The sequence below is a fragment of the Centroberyx affinis genome, unplaced genomic scaffold (assembly GCF_046629955.1).
Source record: "Centroberyx affinis isolate AG114_WGS23_722 - 3 ecotype Tasmania unplaced genomic scaffold, CSIRO-AGI_Caff_v1 ptg005058l_1, whole genome shotgun sequence".
Classification (NCBI taxonomy): Eukaryota; Metazoa; Chordata; class Actinopteri; order Beryciformes; family Berycidae; genus Centroberyx; species Centroberyx affinis.
The window spans coordinates 1-24,287 of NW_027282495.1; the positions used below are offsets into that span (position 1 = coordinate 1).

Genomic DNA, 24,287 nt, shown 5'->3' on the forward strand with positions numbered 1-24,287 from the left:
GCAGCTCCCAGTCACAGTGACAATCATGACTTTGTCCAAACGTGCCGTCGTCCCGTCAGAAGTGCAGCTTTATTTTTTTTTTTTTCTCTCTCTCTCTCTCTCTCTCTCTCTCTCTCACGTCTCCGCTCACACATCCGCGTCATCAGTGTTAAAGAAGTCCAAGTCGGGGAAAAAAAAAAAAAGAAGGATCAACTATTCTGCGGGTCGGCTCTTATTCCATGTTTTCTGTGAAAACAAATGACCTTTGCGTCTCTTGTGGGACTGTAAAAAAAATGTCTTTTTTTGTTGCCTCCCCCCCCCCTCTCTCCCCCCTCCTCCTCCCAGTTTTTTTTTTATTTTGATACAATGCTGATAATATCGTCCTCTTTTAAGACGGGGTCACTTTTTTGTCAGTATGAAATGTTTGTATCGATGTGTTTGTGTGAATACATGCACATTCATACACATTCATATTATCAGTATGAGTATTTTGTACACAGTGTATTGAATAAATGTCAGGAAATAAGTTGCTGTGTTGTTGGGTTTTATTTGAGAGTGTTAGTCAGTAGCCTTTACGTAAGATGGATGAAATAGAAGTCCAATTCACATTTTTTTTTAATAGCAATGAATAAGTCATTTAGAAAAAATCATATATGTGAGGAAAAAGGAAGATAGTTTCAAGAAGATGTGGCAACCCTATATTGAGTGCATAAAAACTTTGCCCTATGATACAAAATCGGGTTAAAACAATATATCGGGTTGCCAATATATAGGGCTTCTCAACGTGGGATCCGGGGACCACCAGGGGTCCTTGAGGGGGTTCCAGGGGGTCCCCGGCAAACTGATGAATTGTTAAACTTCCAGAAGTAAACACAATTAGAGAATGTAGAAGAATGATTATTTTGATCATAGTTTCACTGTTATCTCTCTACCTACAATAAAGATAGTCATGGAATTCTGGACAAAATCATATCTAACAATAAAAATATTCTCTGATTTGGGTCTGAGAGACAAAATCTCATCAAATGGGGGTCCTACTGTGGCTCTAATGTGGACTAAATTAAGGGTCCTTGATATGAAAAAAATGACTGAGCAGACACACAGGACAGGAACGCTGACGAGTCTCTTAACACAAACGTGCGTGTTCCTATTATCCGACTTAATCTCTGCCTCATCGAAACGGCTCATAAAGTGTCCCGGTTCAAACCGGGCTGTCGCATCCTATTCGACCCGGCCGGCCAATCGCATCCGCGCGGCGCAAGACGCAGAGAGCCGCGTCAGATCCGCGTTATCAGGGCAGGGCCTTGAAAAGTGCAGCTGCTGAGTGTGAAGTGTGAACAGGAGTGGCCTTTTTCACCCTGCCCTCTAGTGCAAATATTGACCGCGGTGCTGTGACAACACAGAGCACAGGGAGGGAGGGAGAGACAGAGACAGACAGGGAGGGGATGAATGGCCGCATAGAGAGCGAGGGACTTAAGGACAGCTCAGCACTTAACCGCTAACTGCTCCTACATCCTTGTTGCACAGGTCACAGTTTGTGGGAAAGGGAAGAGAGAGAAGAAAGTTCGTCATGTCATTAGGGCTGAGGTAAATCAGATGAAGCTTTGTCGGAAAAACAGCAAATAGTCACAGGATACAGCAGGGAAAAAGACTATAGACTACTAGAATATAGGGTAACACTTTACAATAAGGGTCACTAAGTTAACAGTTAACTAATGTGTCTGGTAATCATTTACTAATGGTGTTTCATGTTAAATAATGTATAAATGAATACCATAGTTCAGTGATTCTCAACCTTTTTCATATCAAGGACCCCTAGTTTAGTCCACATTAGAGCCACTGACCCTTTTTGATGAGATTTTGTCTCTCGGACCCAAATCGGAGAATATTTTTACTGTTAGATATGATTTTGTCCAGAATTCCATGACTATCTGTATTGTAGCTAGAGAGATAACAGTGGAACTATTGAAACTATGATCAAAATAGTCATTCTTCTACATTCTCTAACTTCTTGTAAATTAAATGCTGAAGTTTAAATATAAAATATATATGATATATGATATATAAATATATATGAAGAATATAACAAAGGAGGCATGTGATAACTGAGGAAGCAGATATGTGAATTTACAGCATCATATTCACATAAGTCTACAGAAGGCCATATGTATGTACAGAAAGTGTGGTGGCGTGTAAAAAACTATATCCAATATATTCACTTTATAGATAGCATTATGTACAGAATGTGCCACTGGATATGGGCATTACTGGCTGTCCTGGATAAATGGACTGCCTGCATAATGAAAGTTAGATAAAGATTAGAGTGGTTTGTTATCGTCACACTCATATTTTCTTTATGTGATCAGTGTTTATTCACGAGCAGAACTTGAGATTTTATGGTTTTATAGCACTTGCGTGAATCAGAATCAGGTTTACTGGCCAAGCATTGCGCATACAAAGAACAAAAAAACAACACAAATTTAGAAAAAGTAGTATATAAAACATTTAAAGTAGACATTTGGGGAATATATCTGCATTTGTGCGAGGATGTATACTGTCACAGCTTGTCAAGATGGACTAAATGGGCAGATTCACTGGAAAGGATCCAGGCCTGCAGTGTCAATAAGGAGCAACTTCCCGTGGTAAAGCCCGAGTTCCTGTTGGCTCTGGCACACCTTTGTTCAGTTTAGGTTACAAAGACATCAGCCAGTCAACCAGCAGGGTGGGAGCATCCTGAAGTACAACTGTCACTGTGTTGAGAGGTAGAATTACTGGTGTAAAAATCCACCTGAGTCAAAGAAAAAGTAGTCTAAAAAGTAATAAGAGTAAAAGTTACGGAGACACTTTTTTAGAAAGGAGAACGCTTTCCCATGGACTATGTACTACAGTTATACATTTACTACTTAATTAACCCAGCCTAATTATGCAAATGTTCTCATTAACCTACCATAGATGTTTTATAGATAACAGGCCGAACAATGTTGTACTATTGATAGCTTGACACTCACATACACAAAACTTGTACATCCAAAATTTTTTTTTTTTGAAGAAGAAGCCTGAGAGGGGGGAAGGGGAAGGGGAACGATAGCAGACAAAGTCATATATGGATGAATAAAATTTTACACTTTATTTTACAAAATGAGGTTACAATAATGCTTAATAAGGGTTAGTTAATGCTTAATAAGGGTTAGTTAATGCTTAATAAGCATTTACTAACCCTTAATTAACAGTTAACTAATGTGTAATTTACTAATGGTGTTTAATGTTAACTAAGGTATTAATTTATACATTATTTAATAGTTTATAAAGATGACTATTAAATAATGTATAAATTAATACCTTAGTTAACATGAACACCATTAGTAAATGATTCCCGGACACATTAGTTAACTGTTAATTAAGGGTTAGTTAATGCTTATTAAGCATTAACTAACCCTTAACTTAGTGACCCTTATTGTAAAGTGTTACCCAAAATGAAGTGTAAAACTAAGTAAAACCAGGTTACTGTTCTCTTATTTGCTGACTGAACCTTTGTTTTTTTTCACTGTAAATGGCTCCACAGTTGTCCCTCCCAATTTATGATTGTCCAGTTTCTGATGCTTATGGACTTATGGACGCTTATGGACTGCTTATGCGCTCTGGACGTGATTAAAAAATATAGCTAAGTACAATACTCAAGCAAAAACATATTCAAAGTAAAAAGTAAAATGACTGACTTGAAAATATACTCAGAAAAGTACACAAAAAAAGCAATGCAGTCGGTTTGGTTCCACCCTTTGTTGAGTGGGCAGGATTCAGGATGAGCCACAGTCGGACGGTTAAATGTCTCGCAGCTCCAGGACGCAGCGATGTAAATGGACTGATTCATTGGTTTTGGGAGGGCGTATTGGTTGTCAGGAGGCCCCCGTCTGGACCGAGGCTGGAACAAAGCTGTCATTGACGGCGGCCAGGTCACATTACCGCTGGTCCGGCCTCGCTGCGGGACAGGGGGGGATCGTTGAGCTGGATCGAGATAAAGCCGAGGCTGGGCGGCTCACAAATAGTGGCAGAAAGCACAGTTTAGATTTATATGTAGTCTAGTTGGGGTTTTTTGGGGGGGGGGGAAATGAAGTAATGTGGTAATGTGAATAAGCAGAAGTCAAACTGAATTCTTTCATGTCTGCAAATGAGTTTGGAGTTCAGTAGTAGGAAAGTAGTATGATGCAGTGGAGTCTGGAGGCCAACCCATGCAATTCCTCATTATAGATATTCACTAAAAATATAAGGGTAACACTTTACAATAAGAATCACTAAGTTAAGGGTTAGTTAATGCTTAATAAGCATTAACTAACCCTTAATTAACAGTTAACTAATGTGTCTGGTAATCATTTACTAATGGTGTTCATGTTAACTAAGGTATTCATTTATACATTATTTAATAGTCATCTTTATAAACTATTAAATAATGTATAAATTAATACCTTAGTTAACATGAACACCATTAGTAAATTACACATTAGTTAGCTGTTAATTAAGCATTAACTAACCCTTAACTTAGTGACCCTTATTGTAAAGTGTTACCAATAAAAATCATAAATAAATAAATGAATGAATAAAAACTGAAACTGAATGAAGAGCAGTGCTGTTGTTTGTCCTCATTCTGTTAATTGCTTATACTTTTTACTATACTTTTACAATTTAATCATAACTGTACTAAAAATATGGAAATATGTCTTACAAAGGAAATGAAATACAGCTTTAAGATATGACAACTCATTCCAACCAGAAAATGACAGAACTTCACTCATTTGAACATATGAACATGCAATAGTTTATATTGATTTCCCTGAGTATCCACTCCCATCATGTCTACACATCAAACAGCATTCAGTCCTAATCTGCACTGAATCCATGTGTTGACTTTGTATTAATGACACATTCAGCTGCGCCTAGTTCACCTGAGCCAATCACTCAAGCCTCAGATCACATTCCCCAAGTTTAATGCTGACTTGTCCTTGGACCCGAGCCAAGCATCCCACTATGATACGTCAGTTAGGCCTACACATGTTCCCGTGTTCCTTAAAATATGAATAAAACTTTATTTATTAACTAGCTCACTGTCCAAACGGTATGAGATGTCAATGTAATATAAAATAATTGAAAACCCAATCACATGCTTTTATCGTCAAAAGGAAGAGATGTAAAACTAAACGTCCTTGGGCACGGATAGAGCAGTTCTCACTTGTATGGTGAGAGCGGCAAACCAAATTCCATTCAAAATTGTTGTACTTTAATGTTTCCTTGCTTATCGGGAAACGTACATAGCTTGTAAAACACGAGGAAAGACATGTAGCAAATGAATAGCTTCTTTTGGGATTTTCGGCATATATATGATACACCAAGTAGCACTTTATTTCAATAAAATATCAGCTGTTACAACAGTTTCATGCTGCTAGCTACCGCCCTCCACCGTGTGTATTTTAGCAGAAGATCGTGGCAATAAGCGGCGAATGAATTCTCAAAGTCGAACTTTTATTGTAGTAAGTGCTGCTTGGTGTATTGTATGTAAGCCGAATTGAAGAGTGGATTCAAACAATTCAGAAAGTTGTATGTTTGGCGATAAGCACGGAAACGTTATATTAGCATATTTTTTTGGACGGAGTTCGTTATGACGTACTGGGGCTTGGCTGCCTGAGGCATTCCGGCAGGGAGGTGGTGTGGGGGGGGGGCGGGGGGGGGGGGGGGGGGGGGCGGGTCCGCCAGGTGAACAGGTGTATAAATGGGAAGCAGGTGAGAGTGGAGTTACAGCCGGTCCTGTAGCTGCAGTCCATTCAAACTCAACGACCAGTCACAACAGGTAAGGTAACTGGTCTTTACAGGCCACTTTACTCTCCACCTATTCTGTTAACACTGCAGGATCTTAACTTTTTCTTGTGTGTGTGTGTGTGTTCATTTTTTTTTTTTTTTTTATATATATCCATCTGTAAAGAGATCTGTCAGTGCAGTCCATAAATGCTATATAGATGCAAATAAATAACCAAATGTCATGTAATCTATTGCTATCCTACTGGATAGTAAAATTAATGTAGTATTTTTATTTTTATTTATTTATTTTTACAAAAGAGAATGCTACAAGAATGCAATGCTACAAGGAGGAGAAGACAAAGTTCAAACTAGGTTCTTTTAACAAAAAAAACTTAAAGTGCATGAATTAACAATTTGCGCAACACAATTACATTTAGCCAGCTTCTGATGCTTCTGCTTATGGAAAGCCCACAAAATGTGTACTTTTGTCATGGATGAGATTTAAATGTAGCCAAGTATGATACATCAGTCAAAACTACTGACTTGTAAATGTAATTTGTTCCTTCCACCCTTGCCAAATGTGACTTTATTTTGAATCTGTTCCTTCCTTGATCGCTCAGCCTCAGTTCTAATGGTAACTCATCCTCTGCCTGTTCTCGTGTTTGTTCCAGTAAGCTGGTAAGGATGATCAAAGCGATGTTGTCAGTCCTCCTGGTCCTGGTGGCCGTCTCCTCCTCCCTGGGAAAACCCGAGAAAAACGTCCCGAGGAGAGGCAAGAGGATCCCCCAGACTCTCTCCAGAGGTCCGTAAGAACGATCCGCACTGCTGTGGCCTAATGACTCGGAGTGAAGTGGATTTAGTGCAGGAGAGTGTCAGTCTGTCATTGATCTTTACTGTCCATCTCTCCAGGTTGGGGCGATCAGCTCATCTGGGCTCAGACCTATGAGGAGGCTCTCTACTGGGCAAGGTCAAAGTAAGTGGAATAGGATTTCAAAGTCTTGTTTTAGAGGTGATAAAGAGTGGTGGAAGAAGTACTCAGATCTTTTACTTAAGTAAAAGTAGAAATACCACAGTATAAAAATACTCTGTTACAAGTAAAAGTCCTGCATTCAAAATGTTACTTAAGTAAAAGTACAAAAGTATTCGCATCAAAATGTACTTAAAGCAACAAAAGTAAAAGTACTCATTATGCAGAATGGCCCATTTCAGAATAATACAGTATATATTATATTATTGAATTATAATTATTGATGCATTAATGTGTAAGCATCACTTTAATGTTGCAGCTGGAAAAGGTGGGGCTGATTTCCACTACTTTATATACTGCTGGGTAGCTTACAGTAATCTATAATAATACATCACAATTTATTAGTTGATTATATTTTGTATTCATAATCTGAATCTGCAAAGTAACTAGTAACTTAAGTTATCAAATAAAGGTAGTGGAGTAAAAAGTACAATAATAATAAAGTAGCATAAAATGGTAATACTCAAGTAAAGTACAAGTACCTCAAAATTGTACTGAAGTACAGTATTCAAGTAAATGTACTTAGTTACTTTCCACCAGGCACTGAGTAACTGTAACTGATTTATTTCTACAGGAACAAGCCTCTGATGGTCATCTTCCACCTTGAAGACTGCCCACACAGCATAGGTAAGCCATCACCTCATTGTAGTAAAGTGAAGTAAAAACCAGCAATCTGCTATTAGATCTTTTTGTTTCAGCAGATGTGTGCATTTCTAATTCATGTGTTCCAACTGAAGTTCCAGTCACAGCTAATCTGGCGAATGAAGAGCCAAACCTGTTTGAATGAGCTCTTTCAGTGTTTGAATAGTATATCTTTTGACATGCCGTTCAGCAGAGCAAACAGTCTTTGTTTGCCAATGTGGTGTGACATCACTGAAGACATCCTGGTATGGCTCTGCAGGAGACTTGACTGTGTGTGTGGCTAAGAAATGCTGGAATGAGAAGGAGACTTAAAAAAAATAAATAAAAATAAATAAATCCTTTTTCTTGCACAGCGATGAAGAAGGCTTTTTCCGAGGACAAGGAGATCCAGAGAATTGTGGACGAGGACTTCATCATGCTCAATCTGGTGGTAGGTCTCAGGACTTTTCAGACTTATCAGACTTCCTGGGTAAAAATGAGTGTTATTAAAGGGGAACACCAGGGGATTTCTATTCCTTTACCTTAGGACAGTTTGCCCAATGCTAGTCAAAATTCCTTGGATTTTTTTCCTCTCTGCCTCTGGGATTAATGAACATTAATGAACACAATACTTTCTTGTGGCTGTAATCCAATGATCTAAGCTTGCTAATTAAAGTGCTTGAAAAAGTATTAACAGAAGTATTTTTTTCTCACCAACAGTATGAAACCACAGACAAACATCTCTCTCCTGATGGGCAGTATGTTCCCAGAATCATTTTCGTTGGTAAGAGATGTCAACCTGTTAACACTGCATAACTATTAATAACTTCCCATTAATGTAGTAAACCATTAACATAATAGCAATTTGTAGCTAATGGTATAATAATCCTGTTAACGTAATAAATGATCTAACGATAATCTAATGATAAATGATCTTTTTTTTTTTTTTCCTGTTAACATCGTAATTGTTAGTCGGTTTTATTACATTTACAGGTTTTCAAAAATGTAATAACTGATAATGTAATCATCAAAGTGCATACATTCTCATCCCTTTTTAAGCATCTTAGTTAACCAAATGTGTGAAGTGGTGACAGTTGCATACTGACTTTTGACTGTTATGACCTTTATCAGTTCAGTTATTGGGTAACCTTTATTTCACTAATGGGAAATTTATGACATTAACAGGTTTATTACAGCAGTGTTTCTCAACCTTTTTCATATCAAGGACCCCTAATTCAGTCCACATTAGGGCCACAGACCCCCATTTGATGAGATTTTGTCTCTTGGACACAAATCTGAGAATATTTTAATTGTTAGATATGATTTTGTCCAGAATTCCATGACTATCTGTATTGTAGAGAGATAACAGAGAAACTATGATCAAAACAGTCATTCTTCTACATTCTCTAATTGTGTTCACTTCTTGTAAATGAAATAATGGTGAGGTTTAACAATTCATCAATTTGCTGGGGACCCCTTGGAACCCCTTAAAGGACCCCTGGTGGTCCCCCGACCCCACGTTGAGAACCACTGTATTACAGCATCAAGTGCAAATTTTTATTATGTTAATGATTTATTACATGAATGGGAAGTTGTTACAATAGTCATAACAGTTTCCATTTGCCAATGATAGCACCCATAATCACTGTATTAGGAACACATTCATTTGTTTATTTGAACCGAGCAGCTACTCCTGGGGTCCGGACAAAAAAAAAAAAACAGAATATTAAATTAAAGCTGCACTAGGAAAATTTTGAATATTAAAAATCCACCTGTTTTATCAGCCTTCACCCTGATTTTTTTTTACATTTTTCAAAAAACTTACCGCTACATCAACCGAGGGTGTCGAGCTCCAAACGCGGCACCCGAGTCGAAAGCTGAACTCGTAAATGTCTCACTCATCCTGTCCCGCCCTCTCCTCAGACCCCTCGATGACGGTGCGGGCCGACATCACGGGCCGCTACTCCAACCGCATGTACGCCTACGAGCCTTCAGACATCAAGCTCCGTGAGTCCCTGAGTTCGTGTTTCGTAAAATCCGTGTTCGTAAAAAATTGCAATAGAATGAAACGTTTCTTTTGTTCTCTTTCCACCCGCAGTGCTGAGCAACATGGAGAAGGCTAAGAAGCTCCTGAAGACTGAGCTGTAAGCACCGGGGGACGGGGCCACGTGCTCGACGTGTGGCCCCCGACCTCACGCGCTGTCACCACAGTTTACACATGGAAAACTACGCACTGGAAAGTTCCTGTCTTTCACTTTCACTTGAAACGTTTCCTCATGGGATTCCCTACCCGCTTCTTTATTATCTAATGTATTGCTGCGCACCCATGTCTTTTTAATAAATGTTGATCTGTTCATTCATACGCAGTGGATACTCTGACTTTTTATTTTGCCGCGAAATGGAGGGGAAATGTATTGACTCAGACCAGACGTGAAGAATATATATTCTGGAAAATATTAAAGCACTTAAACAGAAGTTTGCTACAACTACTAGTAGTGGTGGAAAGTAACTAAGTACATTTACTCAAGTACTGTACTTAAGTACAATTTTGAGGTACTTGTACTTTACTTGAGTATTTCCATTTGATGCTACTTTATACTTCCACTCCACTACATTTCAGAGGGAAATATTGTACTTTCTACTCCACTACATTTATTTGACAGCTTTAGTTACTTTTCAGATGGAGATTTGACACAATGGATAATATAACAAGCTTTTAAAATACAACACATTGTTAAAGATGAAACCAGTGGTTTCCAACCTTTTTGGCTTTTGACGTCTTCCAAAAAGCAGTGTGTAGTCGGGTCACATTTCAGATGTCTATGAGTTGTTAACAGCTCCACCAAATAGTGATTTTTCCCTCTAAACCTCACATGGTTTCATTTCAATAAATGTTCAAATGATCCAATATTTCAGCAACAATCAAAGATTAGAGAAAAAGTCCAAAAACTGAAAACAGATTTGTGTATCAGAACTTTGTTTTTTCTTCTTTCCTCTCCCATTAATCATCTCACGACCCCTCAGATTTATCCGGTGACCCTTTGGAGGGGCCCGAGCCCTAGGTTGGGAACCACTGGACTAAACTAGCTAACTGTATATAAAGTATTTCAAACTAGCTCCACCTCCAGCAGCTACAACAGTAACATGCTGCTTACACACTGATGCTTCAGTATTAATAATCTAATGATGTCATATATAATAAAATATCAGTCAGAGGGACCAAACCACTACTTTTACTTTAATACTTTAACTACATTTTGCTGCTAATACTTATGTACTTTTACTTAAGTAGGATTTTTCATGCAGGACTTTTACTTGTAATGGAGTATTTTTACATTGCTGTATTGGTACTTTTACTTAAGTAAAGGATCAGAGTACTTCTTCCACCACTGACTACTAGTACTTCTACCAGGAGTGGAAAAGGACCAAAAATAACTCAAGTTTAAATACTATTACTTTGACGACATTATGTTTAAGTAGAGGTAAAATTACTAGTGTAAAAATCAGCTTAAGTAAAGTAGTTAAATTGCACGCATGATGTGATCTGAGTTAAGCCAGATTCCTTTTCTCTTCTCAGCTGACTGGCTGCTTTACAGTGAAGGGCTCCACTGTAATGGATGTGATTTATAATACTAAAGTCAAAAGTGAAAAGTTACACAAAAAAGCTACTCCATTACAGTAACAAGAGCACTTATTTCCCCCCTTGACAACCAATTTTTATCATGGTTATTATGTTAATGTCTCTCAGAAATAGACCTATGATTCACTTCCATACACATGTAACAGGTCTATCCTGCAACTTTCTTCAAACAAGAGGAAGAAAGAGCTTCTGGAGTCTTCGCTCAAATGTAAGGCATGCTGGGACGTCTGCCAGTAAGCCAACAAAGAGTTTCTTATTCAGCTGTTATATGATCAGTTCAGTGAATACCTGACTCATAATGACAGATCACCACTCATGAGGCTGCGTTTTTGAAGCTGATCTCTAGCCAGGTAAACACTGACCAAGACATCTATAGACACTGAGTTGATGATTAAAGGCGAGTTCGAACCCTTTGGTTAGGTGTTAGGTGTGTGTGTGTGTGTCTGCTGAGTGTTAACATCCTGGATGGGCGGGGCCAGGCTGCCAAGAGCTGGAAAGCTTTTTTCCTGTTGCCGGGTTACCGAAGCTCCACTGAAACTATTGTCCTCTCTAATGGTTTTCAGCAGGCGGGAGAGAGCGTGGCGGGCGCCGGTTGGTCAGGACTTCGACCAACATCCTCCTCTTCTGTGGGAATCCACGCTATCGGCACTCCTGAAAGCAAATACATGCATTCGTTGACGCCATTCAGTGTGATTGCAGTGATTTTTTTTTTGTCAGACGGGGATGTAAAGGAGGGGAAACCCAGCTGGATTCGCTTTCTGTCAATCTGAAACCAAACCCCTTCATTTTACCCCTGAAATGCCCTTAATTTCTCATAATTATCCATCAAAAATGACAGCTTTAAAAAAATAAGGTTAGTATCATGGGTTTATAAGGGGTTTATTCATGGGTTGATTCAGGGAGACACTAGTAATAAAGGGATTTTTCATGCCTTTTGTGCAGATTTACAGGGCTAGTAAGTGGAAATGAATGGAAAATTCCTATCTCCCTGAATTTATCATTAAATTACAAAGTAAGGAGTCAAGATTAAGGGGGTGTTTATGGGATCTCCTTCATTAATAACTCCCATAATAAATTTTAAGGGGATTTTGCATTAATTAAAGGGTGAATTCATGTAAATTAATGAAAATGTAAGGGTGTTTTAAGGTATTACTGGTTCGTAATGGCATAAATTCAGAGTATAAAGCAGTGATTCTCAACCTTTTTTTTTAACAAGGACCCTAATTTAGTCCACATTAGAGCCACAGTAGAACCCCCATTTGATGAGATTTTGTCTCTTGAACCCAAATTTGAGAATATTTTTTATTGTCAGGAATGATTTTGTCCAGAATTCCATGACTATCTGTATTGTAGGTAGAGAGAAACTATGATCAAAATAATAATTCTTCTACATTCTCTAATTGTATTAACTTCTTGTAAATAAATTAATACTGAAGTTTAACAATTCATCATTTTGCTGGGGACCCCCTGGAACCCCCTCAAGGACCCCTGGTGGTCCCCGGACCCCACGTTGAGAACCACTGGTATAAAGCATAGTAAATAGTATCAAATTGATGTAAATTATTAGAGGATAGGGTCTTTAAAGTGAAAAAACAGCATACATTTAATGTTTTTCTGATGATTTTTGTTCATATTTGTGCTGTGTTTGCTGACTGGAGACCACAGATCTAGTCTTGATTTTAGTGAGCAAAGAAACCAAAGAAATAAAGGCAGAGAATGTTTTTTTTATTATTTTTTTTACATTAGTGTTTTAATGTGTTTTACAGTACAAAGGCTCAGACAGGTACGTGGTTTATAGAATCGTCATTGCAGGATTCATGCAAAAGGCCAAACACACTGCCAGAAGCAAGACAAACTGGTATAGCAATGACCATCGACACTTATGCACACACACACACACTGTCTCTCTCTTTCTCTCTCTCTCACACACACACACACACCCACACACACACACACACAGACAAACACACTGAGGTTATAATATACAAAGGTAGATCTACACACGTGCATCGTACTTTCAAACACTGTCAAAGTAATTTAATCTCTCATAATTCATTATGCAGAGAAGTCGTTTCTGATATTATTGCATTGACTGTTTTGCAGAATTCAGATTAAGAATGAAGACAAAAAAAAACAACCTTAAAAGCAGTTCAGGGTGGTAAGGTTCAACATTAGCAAGCAGGCTGCATAAATACGTTTTGGAATATACAGCAGACTGTTATAGACAATATTCCCTCTTTTTCACCCACAAGTGCACAATGTACGAATTCACTGTATACATGTTTCAGTGTGTTACAGGTTTCCTATGCAGTAGTCATCTTTACCTCAACAAGGATGCATTAGATGCAGAAATGTAGATCCTGGAGGAGAGTTGTGGCTGTGGCGGCCCACACGTGCCTCGCTTCAGACACCAAGCCCATGCAGCATCCTTGACATACAACGGTTGATTTTTTTTTTTTTTTTTTTTTCAGAACACACCTCACTCTTGAAAACCAAGCACTTCACAGTATAACACCATACACGTTTGCTGCAGCAATCGGTGGAAACACACAAGTCACTCTCGTATTTACAGTTAAAGCCCACAGAACGTCCATAGGAGTGGTGAGGTGACAGTGCCAAGGGCCCCGAAGCGCGCGGCGTCTCACAGGAAGGCACTGGGGTTCGCTCTGGGATCCTTCTGGTTCCTGTAGCGATATGTGAGCCACACTCCCAGGATCTGAAACAAGGAGACATGAGTCAGCTACTGGGAGCACAAATGGCTTGCTAATTTTCAGTGTAAAACATCATTATACTACTACCACCATTATTACTACTACTACTACTGCTAATACTACTACTATTACTGCTGCTACTACTACTACTACTACTACTGCTACTACTACTACTAATACTACTACTACTACTACTACTATTACTGCTGCTACTACTACTGCTACTGCTACTACTATTACTGCTGCTACTACTACTGCTACTACTACTAAATACTACTACTATTACTGCTGCTACTACTACTACTACTACTACTATTATTGCTGCTACTACTACTACTAATACTACTGCTGCTGCTACTACTGCTGCTACTACTACTACTACTACTACTACTATTACTGCTGCTACTACTACTACTACTATTACTGCTGCTGCTACTACTACTACTACTACTACTACTACTACTATTACTGCTGCTATTACTACTGCTACTACTACTACTACTACTACTACTACTACTATTACTGCTGCAACTACTACTGCTACTGCTACTGCTACTACTACTACTGTTACTGCTGCTACTACTACAGCTACGGCTACTTCTACTGCTACTTCTACTACTACTACTACTACTACTACTACTACTACTACTATTACTAGTATTCCTATTACTGCTACTACTATTAGTAGTATTCCTATTACTGCTACTACTACTACTATTACAACTACCGCTACTACTACAACAGCCTGATCTCCTCAAATATGTGCTCCGTACACGAAAAGTGAGAGAAATATGTTTTCCCGCCACAAAAGGATTCCATGAAAGGCAAGGCCAGAAACAGGAAGGAGTCTGACATTGTAATGGGATGGGCGTAAACATTTGCCTTCAATTCCGACGACCTGGGTTCGATTCCCAACTCATACCAAGATTATTTCTACTGTGACGTGTGAAGTTTTTCTTATTTAACCATGATGCCTTTCCGTAACCTGAACCAAGATGTTCTAGTTGCCCAAACCTAACCGTAACCAGCACCCGCATGAAAATAAAAAGAAATAGCACAACATATGGAGTAAAGATAAACCTAAAATAAACATCACATAAAAGTACGTCTCTAGAAATGAGTCTTAAAATTTAACATGGTACTGATTTAGCTAGCTGAGTTCCTCAGGTAGGTCAAACCTTGAGCTATTGACCTTGACCTTCAGCTTGAGCTATTGTTAAAGCTGCATGAATTTAACTGTAGCCTTGTGAAACCACTCAGACCTGGACTCCAGACCTCTAATACACCTCAGCAGTTGTAAAGAGCTGCAGTTTGACGGCTGACCTCTGTGAAGCTGAAGAAGAGTCCGATCCCACCCACGAAGCGAAGAACCTCGCCGGCGTGTTCCTGGATCTTGTCTGCACATGGCGTACACGAGTGGTTGGGGAAACAGGTCTGCAGAGGACCAGACACACAAGACTTACACAAGGACAAGCAGACAAAATGCTGTTGATATATGCTTGCTGATATATGCAGACGATGTTGGTCTTTTATTGGGATATAGTCCAGGCAGCGTCCATCTCCAATATGATGGATGTGATACAGTTTGATTTATTACATATTTATTGTAAAGTTGCATGTTACTATGGTTCTTCAAATCATGGTCCAAACCTGAGTCACATGACTTGGACTCGAGTCAGACTAGAGTCATAATTTGAATTGCTTGAGACTTGATGATGCATGAAGAAAATACTTGAGACTTGACTTGACTTGGGTTCTGGTGACTTGGGACTTGACTTTGACTACTGAAAGTTTTTAAAGCCTCGACAAAATTACTTAGGTTGAAAGTGATGAGATTTGTTCCAGCAGACGACTGAATTTAAATTCTGTTTTCTGAATTTGTATGGAATGATTGAATTTATTGAAGTTGAAACTGATTCTAGAAATCAAACTCATGATGCTCTTGCCAAGTTTTTATCCTATTAAAACCATATTGCATTGAGTCCTAGATAGTTTTCTTTAAGATATTAAATTGATACTGGACTCTTGATTTGTTCTGACTTGACTTGCTGTTCTACATTTAGACTTGGAACTTGACTTGAGACTTGTGCCTCAAGACTTGGGACTCGAGCAAAGTTGACTTGGTCATACCTCTGATCCTAACACTTACTAATGGAAAATGAATCGATTCTGACATCCTGAATAAAACATTTCTATAGGAGCATCGATGCCAAACATACGGCGTCACAGGTCCCGTTGACGTCCACCTGCTTGAAGCCACAGCAGTTGAGGCTTTTCTCCACATCTCTCTGGGTGCTCTGAGAGTTATTCCACCCAACCTCCAACAGCTGATTCTGCAACACACGGAGAGGAGAAACAAGCATTTCTACAATCCCTCTGCAACAAAGACCTAGATGAGTCATTTAGAAACGATATGCCTCCAACTGAGACCCAAGTAAAGATGCATTCCATTTAGGATTAAAGGTGCTATGTGTAGCATATTTAAACACCGATATATTATTGTCAGATTAGTTGTGATACCTTGGTATGATTACCATAAACAAATGAGATCATGGTGGAGACAAATGGTAGCCTCCATCACATGTCAGCGGTATTGTTAGTGCTGGTGTTTCTCCAAATTAAGACTACATTTCCCATAAACCCTGTTGCCTCCTGTCCTCCCTCCTCTTCCCTGAAGAGGATAAACATGTTGGAAGTGATTTATCCATCGGCCTTTCTCTCTTTCAACCATCTGCCAGTACCGTAAACTCTGAAAGCTTTGGCTCTGTTTGCTCTGGAAGAACAGCGCCCTCTTCCTGTTTTGTGCCGTAAAGCAATCCAGCAGATTTTCCCGCCAAATCTGACCCGGTGGCTCACAATGTAAAATGCAGTGTAGAATCAGGTAGAGGCTGCCAATCTTCTCAGTGATGGTCTCGTTTGTTTACAGTATTCATACTAATGTCTCTAAATGAATGATCTAATTATTTATGGATGTCAAAATGATACTCATAGCACCTTTAAGCATGTCAATATCAGGGAAGCCGGCTTGCAAGACCCGCACGGAATGACCTCATCCAGTCTAATCCTTGTCCACTACTCCAACACTGCGATGAGAGGCTGAATCAGAGAGCGATTTTAACTCAGAGGTCGAGAGTTTCTGGAAATACCGGCCGGCAGAAGCAACAGGGTGCAGCGCAGAACTCCTCGAAGCTCTGAAATAATAACTCTCCAGGTCCTCAGAGCTTTCTAAAGTGACCACAAATCTCTGCCACTTCATTACAGCTCGCAAATTAACTTACTGAGAAAGAAAGCTGATATTGAGCATTCCATGGACAAGGTTCCCAGTAGTGAACTGAGGCTTTTGAAGGCGTTTAACTATTCCGATTCATTTCTTGAAATGCTGGCTAATGTATTATTCATATTGGTCTTCTGACACCCCCTTGGATGCTTTTACCCTGTTAAATATCATCAGTCTGCGATGTTTAAAGCATTCCAGGAGTTATTTTGTGATGAAGCGATTTTTGTTTTTTTTGGTGTACCTTCTTTCCCATAACCTGTATCTACTTCTACTTCAGCTAGTGATTTTCTACATTTCCCAGAATGCCTTTCGACAAGAGAGGGTGCGTGAACTTGTTGCTTTCAATCAACGGTCGCCGTATAAATAGCTTGAAAGTGCGATCATTCAGCTGTGGATTATTCGTGTCAAAGATTGCAGCTGCTCCCCTTACTGAAAACACATCACGTCTTGTGGCTGCATTGCATTCTGGCCTGTTGAGGCTCCTGTGGATGGGGAAATTGGTCTCTCTACCTCTTCTACGATGGATTTCTCCCTGTATGATTGCAAAATCTAGACATCTGTGTAGAAAGAAGCCCTCGCTCTTTGATTCGGACGTGCTGACACCAAAACCTGACGTTTACCATTGACGTTTTAGATCGCTGAAACATTTTCTGTTATCAAACTTCATTGTAGCTGCTGGAAATATCTCAATGTGATGTCATGTTGTCTATGTTTGGCCAGTTTTCCATGGGAAGAAGCAAAATACATCAAAATACGTGTAGAACTACTTTAATACAGAGAACAGTTCAGTATCGAGCAATGGTGGCATGGAATTCATTACCAAGTTTTTTGATTTCAGAAAGTAAATGATTGTATTTGTTTACACAAGGAATAGCGTAGAATATTATATGACTTTGTTTTTGATCTATCCATCCCACTTTTATTTGTGATTTAGTGGATGAGTTGCTAAGTGATTTCTTTTTCTCAATTACTCAAGAGATGAAATGATTATATCGAGCTATCGTATGTATTAGACAGGCTTTGAGTTGGTGTTTGTTGTTGTGTGTCTTAGTGGTTGTGTTATGTATTGAGTCTTATTGTGAGAATGAATGTTACAGATGTGTATTGATGTATTTTCTGTTATTGAAGTATTGTTAAAAATGCTAATGGAGACCCCAGGAAGAGTAGCTACAGTTACAATACAGTAGCTAATGGGGATCTAAATAAACAAACAAACAAACAGCATGGAACCAGAAATGCAAGGTACATCACCAATAGCTGTTGAAGTGTTTTAGGGATTTTTCCTTTAAGAACGCTGGATTAGTAGAGAAGTTGAGGGTTTTCCTACCTGCTGCTCTCTGTTGATGGCCAAACAGGCGCTAGAAACAGAGAACTGGACGATAAACACCATGAACAAGATGATCATGTACTGGGCTTCACTGTCAAGGAACACCACCGAATATACACATCTGAACACCATCAACAAATAGGCACACATGCATTTTTCTTTTTACAAATACTGCATGGAAAGTTGAATATCGTACAGTTTATGACCATTCAAGTTAGGTACATTTCGAGACTAAAGGTGTGATACTTGGATAAAAAGCATGAATGCCTCTGACTGTAGTTCCTAAGGCTTTGGACAGAGGGGCGACTGCTATGTGCGCACAGTCGGCTACAGTGTGAAATACGATGCTGGTCTCACGTATCCTATTGCACACGCACACATGAATGGAAAAGCAACATGAATTTTCCACAACACTACAGTGAAGAGGGTATAGTAGGTTAGGGTTGTTGGATCAGTGACATGACCTGCATTAAATTACTTATTTTTCAAAAAAATCAACGTGTGTTATATCTAATTATTCAATAATATTCATTTTATTGGAATGCAATTCATTTTTTGAGGTTTGGTGTTCCAAATTTCAAAAATTACAGGTGGCACAACCATCTGAATACATAAAGAGAACAAAACTGCAATAAAAAGGTGAATTTTCTCAATACAATTCATAATCAGTTAGATATTTGCCTTTTGGACACTGCAGTAGCTGATGTCTTTAGGTTTTCAGTAGTGGTAAATGCAGTGAAAGTGCACTATTTAAATATTTTATAAGGTTGCAGCACTTCATTTTCTGGGTGGTAAGTCTTAAATCTTGTCAGAAAATATGAATGTCATCTTAAAAGCTATAAGACAAATATCTATATACAAAATATGGGTAACACTTTACAATAAGGGTCACTAAGTTAACAGTTAACTAATGTGTCTGGTAATCATTTACTAATGGTGTTCATGTTAACTAAGGTATTCATTTATACATTCTTTAATAGTCATCTTTATAAACTATTAAATAAGTTAATTAGTTAACTGTTAATTAAGGGTTAGGTTAGTTAATGCTTATTAAGCATTAACTAACCCTTAACTTAGTGACACTTATTGTAAAGTGTTACCAAAATATGTATATACAGAATACATTCTTGTGGACTTTTTAAAACCATTTTAGTCATAAATCATGAATCACATTCATGTGAAGTTGTGTTTTTTCATGTTTGTACTGTCACTACATCACAACACACAGCTACAAAACATGCTCTTCTGCTGGACGTAGCCACAATTAATCATGTATAATACATAAGCCTGCATTATAATCACATAATCCATATCTGCTCTATTACATTAAACACTTTGAATCATGCGGATCAATAGATCACCTACTGCTAGGGATGGGACGATATGCTTATCTCACAATATGATTCGATACGCAATATGGGGTTCATGATTCAATACAACCATGAGACAATGTCATAAATAAAAGTTCTCTGACTGTGCAGGATTATGTTTATTTCTGAGCCACAATTTAAAAATGGAGCTAACATCGCAATTTATTTCTCTGCCCCACGATACGTACTGTCACATTTTTGTATCGCGATATATTGAATTTCGATATATCGTCCCATCCCTACCTGCTACTGTACCACAGAGTAACCTTTAGGTGAGGTCGCAGCCTAGCGGGGCGGCTGGCTTAAAGGATACGAAGAAGAGCAGGACCTGGTGGTGCTTCATGGCCCCGATGAGGCCGGCCAGGGCCACGAAGAAGAGGAAGACGCCCACGCCGATGACGCCGCCCACCACCTGGAAGCTGGAGACCAGGCCGAACCACTTCCCCCACGCCGCGATGCCGATCATCAGCAGACTCACCATCTGCAACACAGACAGCAGACAGTAGAAACTGAACTCTAGTGACAGTGTAAAAAGAGGGTCAGACATGATAAGATATGATTAACCTGAACTGATTCTAACAAGACATGTTGATTCCACACAAGTATATGGTATATTATAGGGATGGGATGATACCCTTATCTCACGATTCAATACGCGATATGAGGTTCACGATTCAATACAACCACGATACCATGTAATAAAAGTTCAATGACAACAAAGTCTGACTGTACAAAATTATGTTTATTTCTGAGCCACAAATCTTTCTAGCATTGAGAATGTAAACGTGTGTAAATAAGTGTAAATAATATAATTTCAATGGAGAGTTTGTGAAATTGTGATGGTCAAGCTGTCTCATTTGTGGTTACTACAGCAGAATAAAATGGAGCTAATATCACGCTAACTTTTTCTGCCCCACAACACCTATTGTCACCGTTTTGTATTGCGATATATTGAATTTCTATATATCGTCCCATCCCTGGTATGTTAGTAGGCTAGTAGGCTAGTAGTAGCAGTAGTAGTAGTAATAATGGTAATACTAGTAGTAGTATTACTATTATCATTCTTGGTTTCAATGGAGAGTTTCAGTGTCCTAAGATGGTCTAAATCAGTGATTCTCAACCTTTTTCATATCAAGGACCCCCATTTGATGAGATTGTGTTTCTCAGACCCAAATCTGTGAATTTGTTACCATTGTTACAATACATACCTCCTGTCTTTTACTGTGGCGTCTTTTTTACTGTGATGTTATTTACTTACTTGATATATTTACTGTCTTGTCTGTTAGTATGATACAGACCTGAACAAAATGAATTTCCCTTGTGGACAATAAAGAACATCTAATCTAATCTTATTGTTAGCTATGATTTTGTCCAGAATTCCATGACTATCTGTATTGTAGGTGGTGAGATAACAGAGAAACTATGATCAAAACATTCTCTAATTGTGTTCTTCTGTGTTCACTTCTTGTAAATGAAATAATGGTGAAGTTTAACAATACATCATTTTGCTGGGGACCCCCTGGAACCCCTTCAAGGACCCCTGGTGGTCCCCAGACCCCACGTTGAGAACCACTGGTCTAAATGCTGTTTTAGAGGCTTTTCACTGACAAAAATAAAATCCTGGGGGAAACACTGAATAATTGGAATTTTTGAGATGTTTTGGCATGAAAATGGTCAAAATATTGTCTATGAGCAGTTTAAATTCAACCCCTCCAAACCTATAGGGTCGAACCCTATAGTGCAGTGATTCTCAACCTCTTTCATATCAAGGACCCTAATTTTGTCCACATCAGCGCCACGGACCCCCATTTGATGAGATTTTGTCTCTCAGACCCAAATCTGAGAATATTTTTATTGTTAGATATGATTTTGTCCAGAATCCCATGACTATCTGTATTGTAGGTAGAGAGATAACAGAGAAACTATGATCAAAACAGTCATTCTTCTACATTCTCTAATTGTGTTAACTTCTTGTAAATGAAATAATGGTGAAGTTTAATAATTCATCAATTTGCTGGGGACCCCCTGGAACGCCCTCAAGGACCCCTGCTGGTCCCCGGGCCCCACGTTGGACAAACAACACCTACAATAAAGCTGAATTGGGTTTATCTCCTATACCTAGAGGAGCAATGACAACAAGAAGAAGAAGTGTCCTGGGTCCAAAGAGCGATATTATTATGTCAGACAGTGGACGTTGACCACCAACTATCCCAGCAGTCAGTCATGCCGTGTAATAAAACCCAGAGTGACTCAGGCGCGCACGGCCCCGAGGAAACCAACACCTGAACCCAGACCAGCGAGTACGCCTCCGGCTGTTTAGCGCATTGCAAACCGCGTCATTCTGCAAAGGGAAGTGTCGCTTTCAACACATCTGGGAGGTGAACTCTGACTTGCAGTTGGTGATCATGATAAGGGAAACAACAGCCAATAAGGACAAAAGAAAAAGCATCCATTTATCCATTAAAAACCCATCAGTCTGACACCATTTAATATGATTTAACGCCTGAATTTACCCCAAAAATTTTTCAAATTTCAGATCAGGTCACTGGAACAGGCTTTTACTGTCATTCAATTTTTTAATATTATGACAAGCATTCCATGTAGTGGCCATTTTTAAGGCCCTATGTATCATACTACACCACACACAGCTGCTGTAGTAGGGTATAAGTTGAGATAAGAGATATCAGCACTGGAAGGCAAAGCTGAACACACAGGACGTCCTCTGCATTGTTATAAAACGGGTGCTGGGGTTGGAATGGCATTTGAAAGCCTAGATTATGAATAATATTCCACCTTTAAGAAGAAATTGGATTAGGCTTTTTATTGGTTTTATTGGTCGTTAGTATTTATTTGATCATATGGTACATTGTGCATCTAATTTGCAGACAAGGTACCAGTGTGAATAATTGATAAAAAAAAAAAAAAAAAAAAAAAAAGCAGAGTCTGACCTCACCACTGTGTTGTTAACAACCTAATGCTTCCTACTCTGGATTCACACTCACAGGATGGGGGAAAAAAAAAACACAGAATCCATTTGTATAAGCGGCACCACAATAATCCATATGGTACATTCTGGTATGAATACTCACAACATAGAGGATGTTGAGCGCACACAGGGAGTGTTTGGAGCAGGTGAAACCGGCGCAACCCATCTCGGTGACTGAATAAATGCAATAAATCCACGAGATCCGGAGTGTAGAATAAATCCCGGAGGCCCGAAATCAAATCTAAAAAGAACAAAACCCGGCTAAAGCGTTAATTTGCGCTTTCCTAGTGGAATAGATGGTCGCCCAGTTGCAGGTCTAATTGAGAAGGACGGAGGTTGGAGACGCGTCAAGCTGGACAGAGTAAGACACGATTATAAAGGAAGTTAGGAGATTGGCCTTTCAAAATAAAAGCATAAAACTTGTCGCTTAAGAGGTGGTGTGTTTTTATGGCCGACTTGGCGCCGAGTAGCGAAGGTCCCATTTGTAAGATAAGATATAATCAGATGAAACGTTATTGATCCTCAGTGGGGAATCAGCCAATAGTAGCAGGATGGCTACAGCAAAGAATAGAACAATAATTTAATTTATTAATTTAATTCAATTCAATTTAATTTAACAAACAGCAATTTCAAAACTTGATTGAGTTAAGTAGGAATGTATGAATGAAAAGTATGAAAAAATGAAGTAATCATTATAAGGGTTTGGAAAATAATAAAGTAATACTGAGACGAAGAAAAAAAAAGAATGAAAAATGTACGATTAGGCCTAGTTTTTTCTTTCTCTCACTACAGCTATTTTTATGCAAACCTTCATTAAAAAAAAAAATTGCCAATGACTAAATGGATTTTCCATAGTACAAATATCCCCAGTTTTTCTGGTAGTTTTTATGTTTAAATCATCTAATATCATTTTTAAGCCTTGAATTTACCCATCTTTAAAGCACTCTCTCATCAGGAAATATCATACACCATATCCAGTATGATCTTTTTAGCATCTGTTTCATCTGCTTTCATCAGTGACATGAAATGCAGAATTGATGCCTGTAACCCCCAATACCTTTTTTTTTTCCCCAGGTGACAATTTTACACTTTTATTTTGAAGGCAGCAATGCGTGGCTGCCGGTGTGGGTCGAGTCACCTCTGTTAACTCGACGTCAGCTCGGCATGTGACCCAATGAGGACGCTTCTCCGGAACATCCAGCCCCCTGATTGGCTACGGGGTCGTCCTGTTATTTCCTACAGATAACAGGGAAATAAGAAAAACCGGTCGGCTTTGTCTGCGTTTCCAAAGAACCCAGACACCCGTTTCACTTTAAATATAATTGATTACATTTACATAATTGATCTCTTAGTGAGATTTGACATTTGATGCTGGGTTAGTGTTTTGGTGATTCATGTGATTCCTTTCTCATGTTACTCTGCCACTTCATTTATGATTCATCAGCCTGTTTGGGTTTAGGAGAACACAATCCTTTCTAGGTCAGCAGGCCTGTCCTCGACACACAAACACACACAAGGAAACAGTGTTCAAGGAATGTAAGGCATTTTAAATTACAAATGGCCTG

The 24,287-nt window shown here is 38.9% G+C and overlaps 2 protein-coding genes across 2 annotated transcripts; one reads left to right on the forward strand and one right to left on the reverse strand.

Annotated features, from left to right (window-relative positions):
• Positions 1-5,742: 5,742 nt before the first annotated feature.
• Positions 5,743-9,773, forward strand: agr2 (anterior gradient 2). Its single transcript, XM_071545801.1, has 8 exons — positions 5,743-5,815; positions 6,435-6,565; positions 6,673-6,736; positions 7,365-7,417; positions 7,786-7,862; positions 8,132-8,195; positions 9,335-9,418; positions 9,510-9,773. Exons 2-8 carry the CDS (start codon positions 6,448-6,450, stop codon positions 9,557-9,559), a joined length of 510 nt encoding a protein of 169 aa, XP_071401902.1. The 5' UTR covers positions 5,743-5,815; positions 6,435-6,447; the 3' UTR covers positions 9,560-9,773.
• Positions 9,774-12,944: 3,171 nt separating this feature from the next.
• Positions 12,945-22,888, reverse strand: tspan13b (tetraspanin 13b). The gene is made up of 6 exons (XM_071545803.1): positions 22,826-22,888; positions 20,050-20,217; positions 18,367-18,447; positions 15,982-16,095; positions 15,086-15,220; positions 12,945-13,767 (listed from the first exon to the last, which is right to left on the reverse strand). Exons 1-6 carry the CDS (start codon positions 22,886-22,888, stop codon positions 13,693-13,695), a joined length of 636 nt encoding a protein of 211 aa, XP_071401904.1. The 3' UTR covers positions 12,945-13,692.
• Between the last annotated feature and the right edge of the window lie 1,399 nt (positions 22,889-24,287).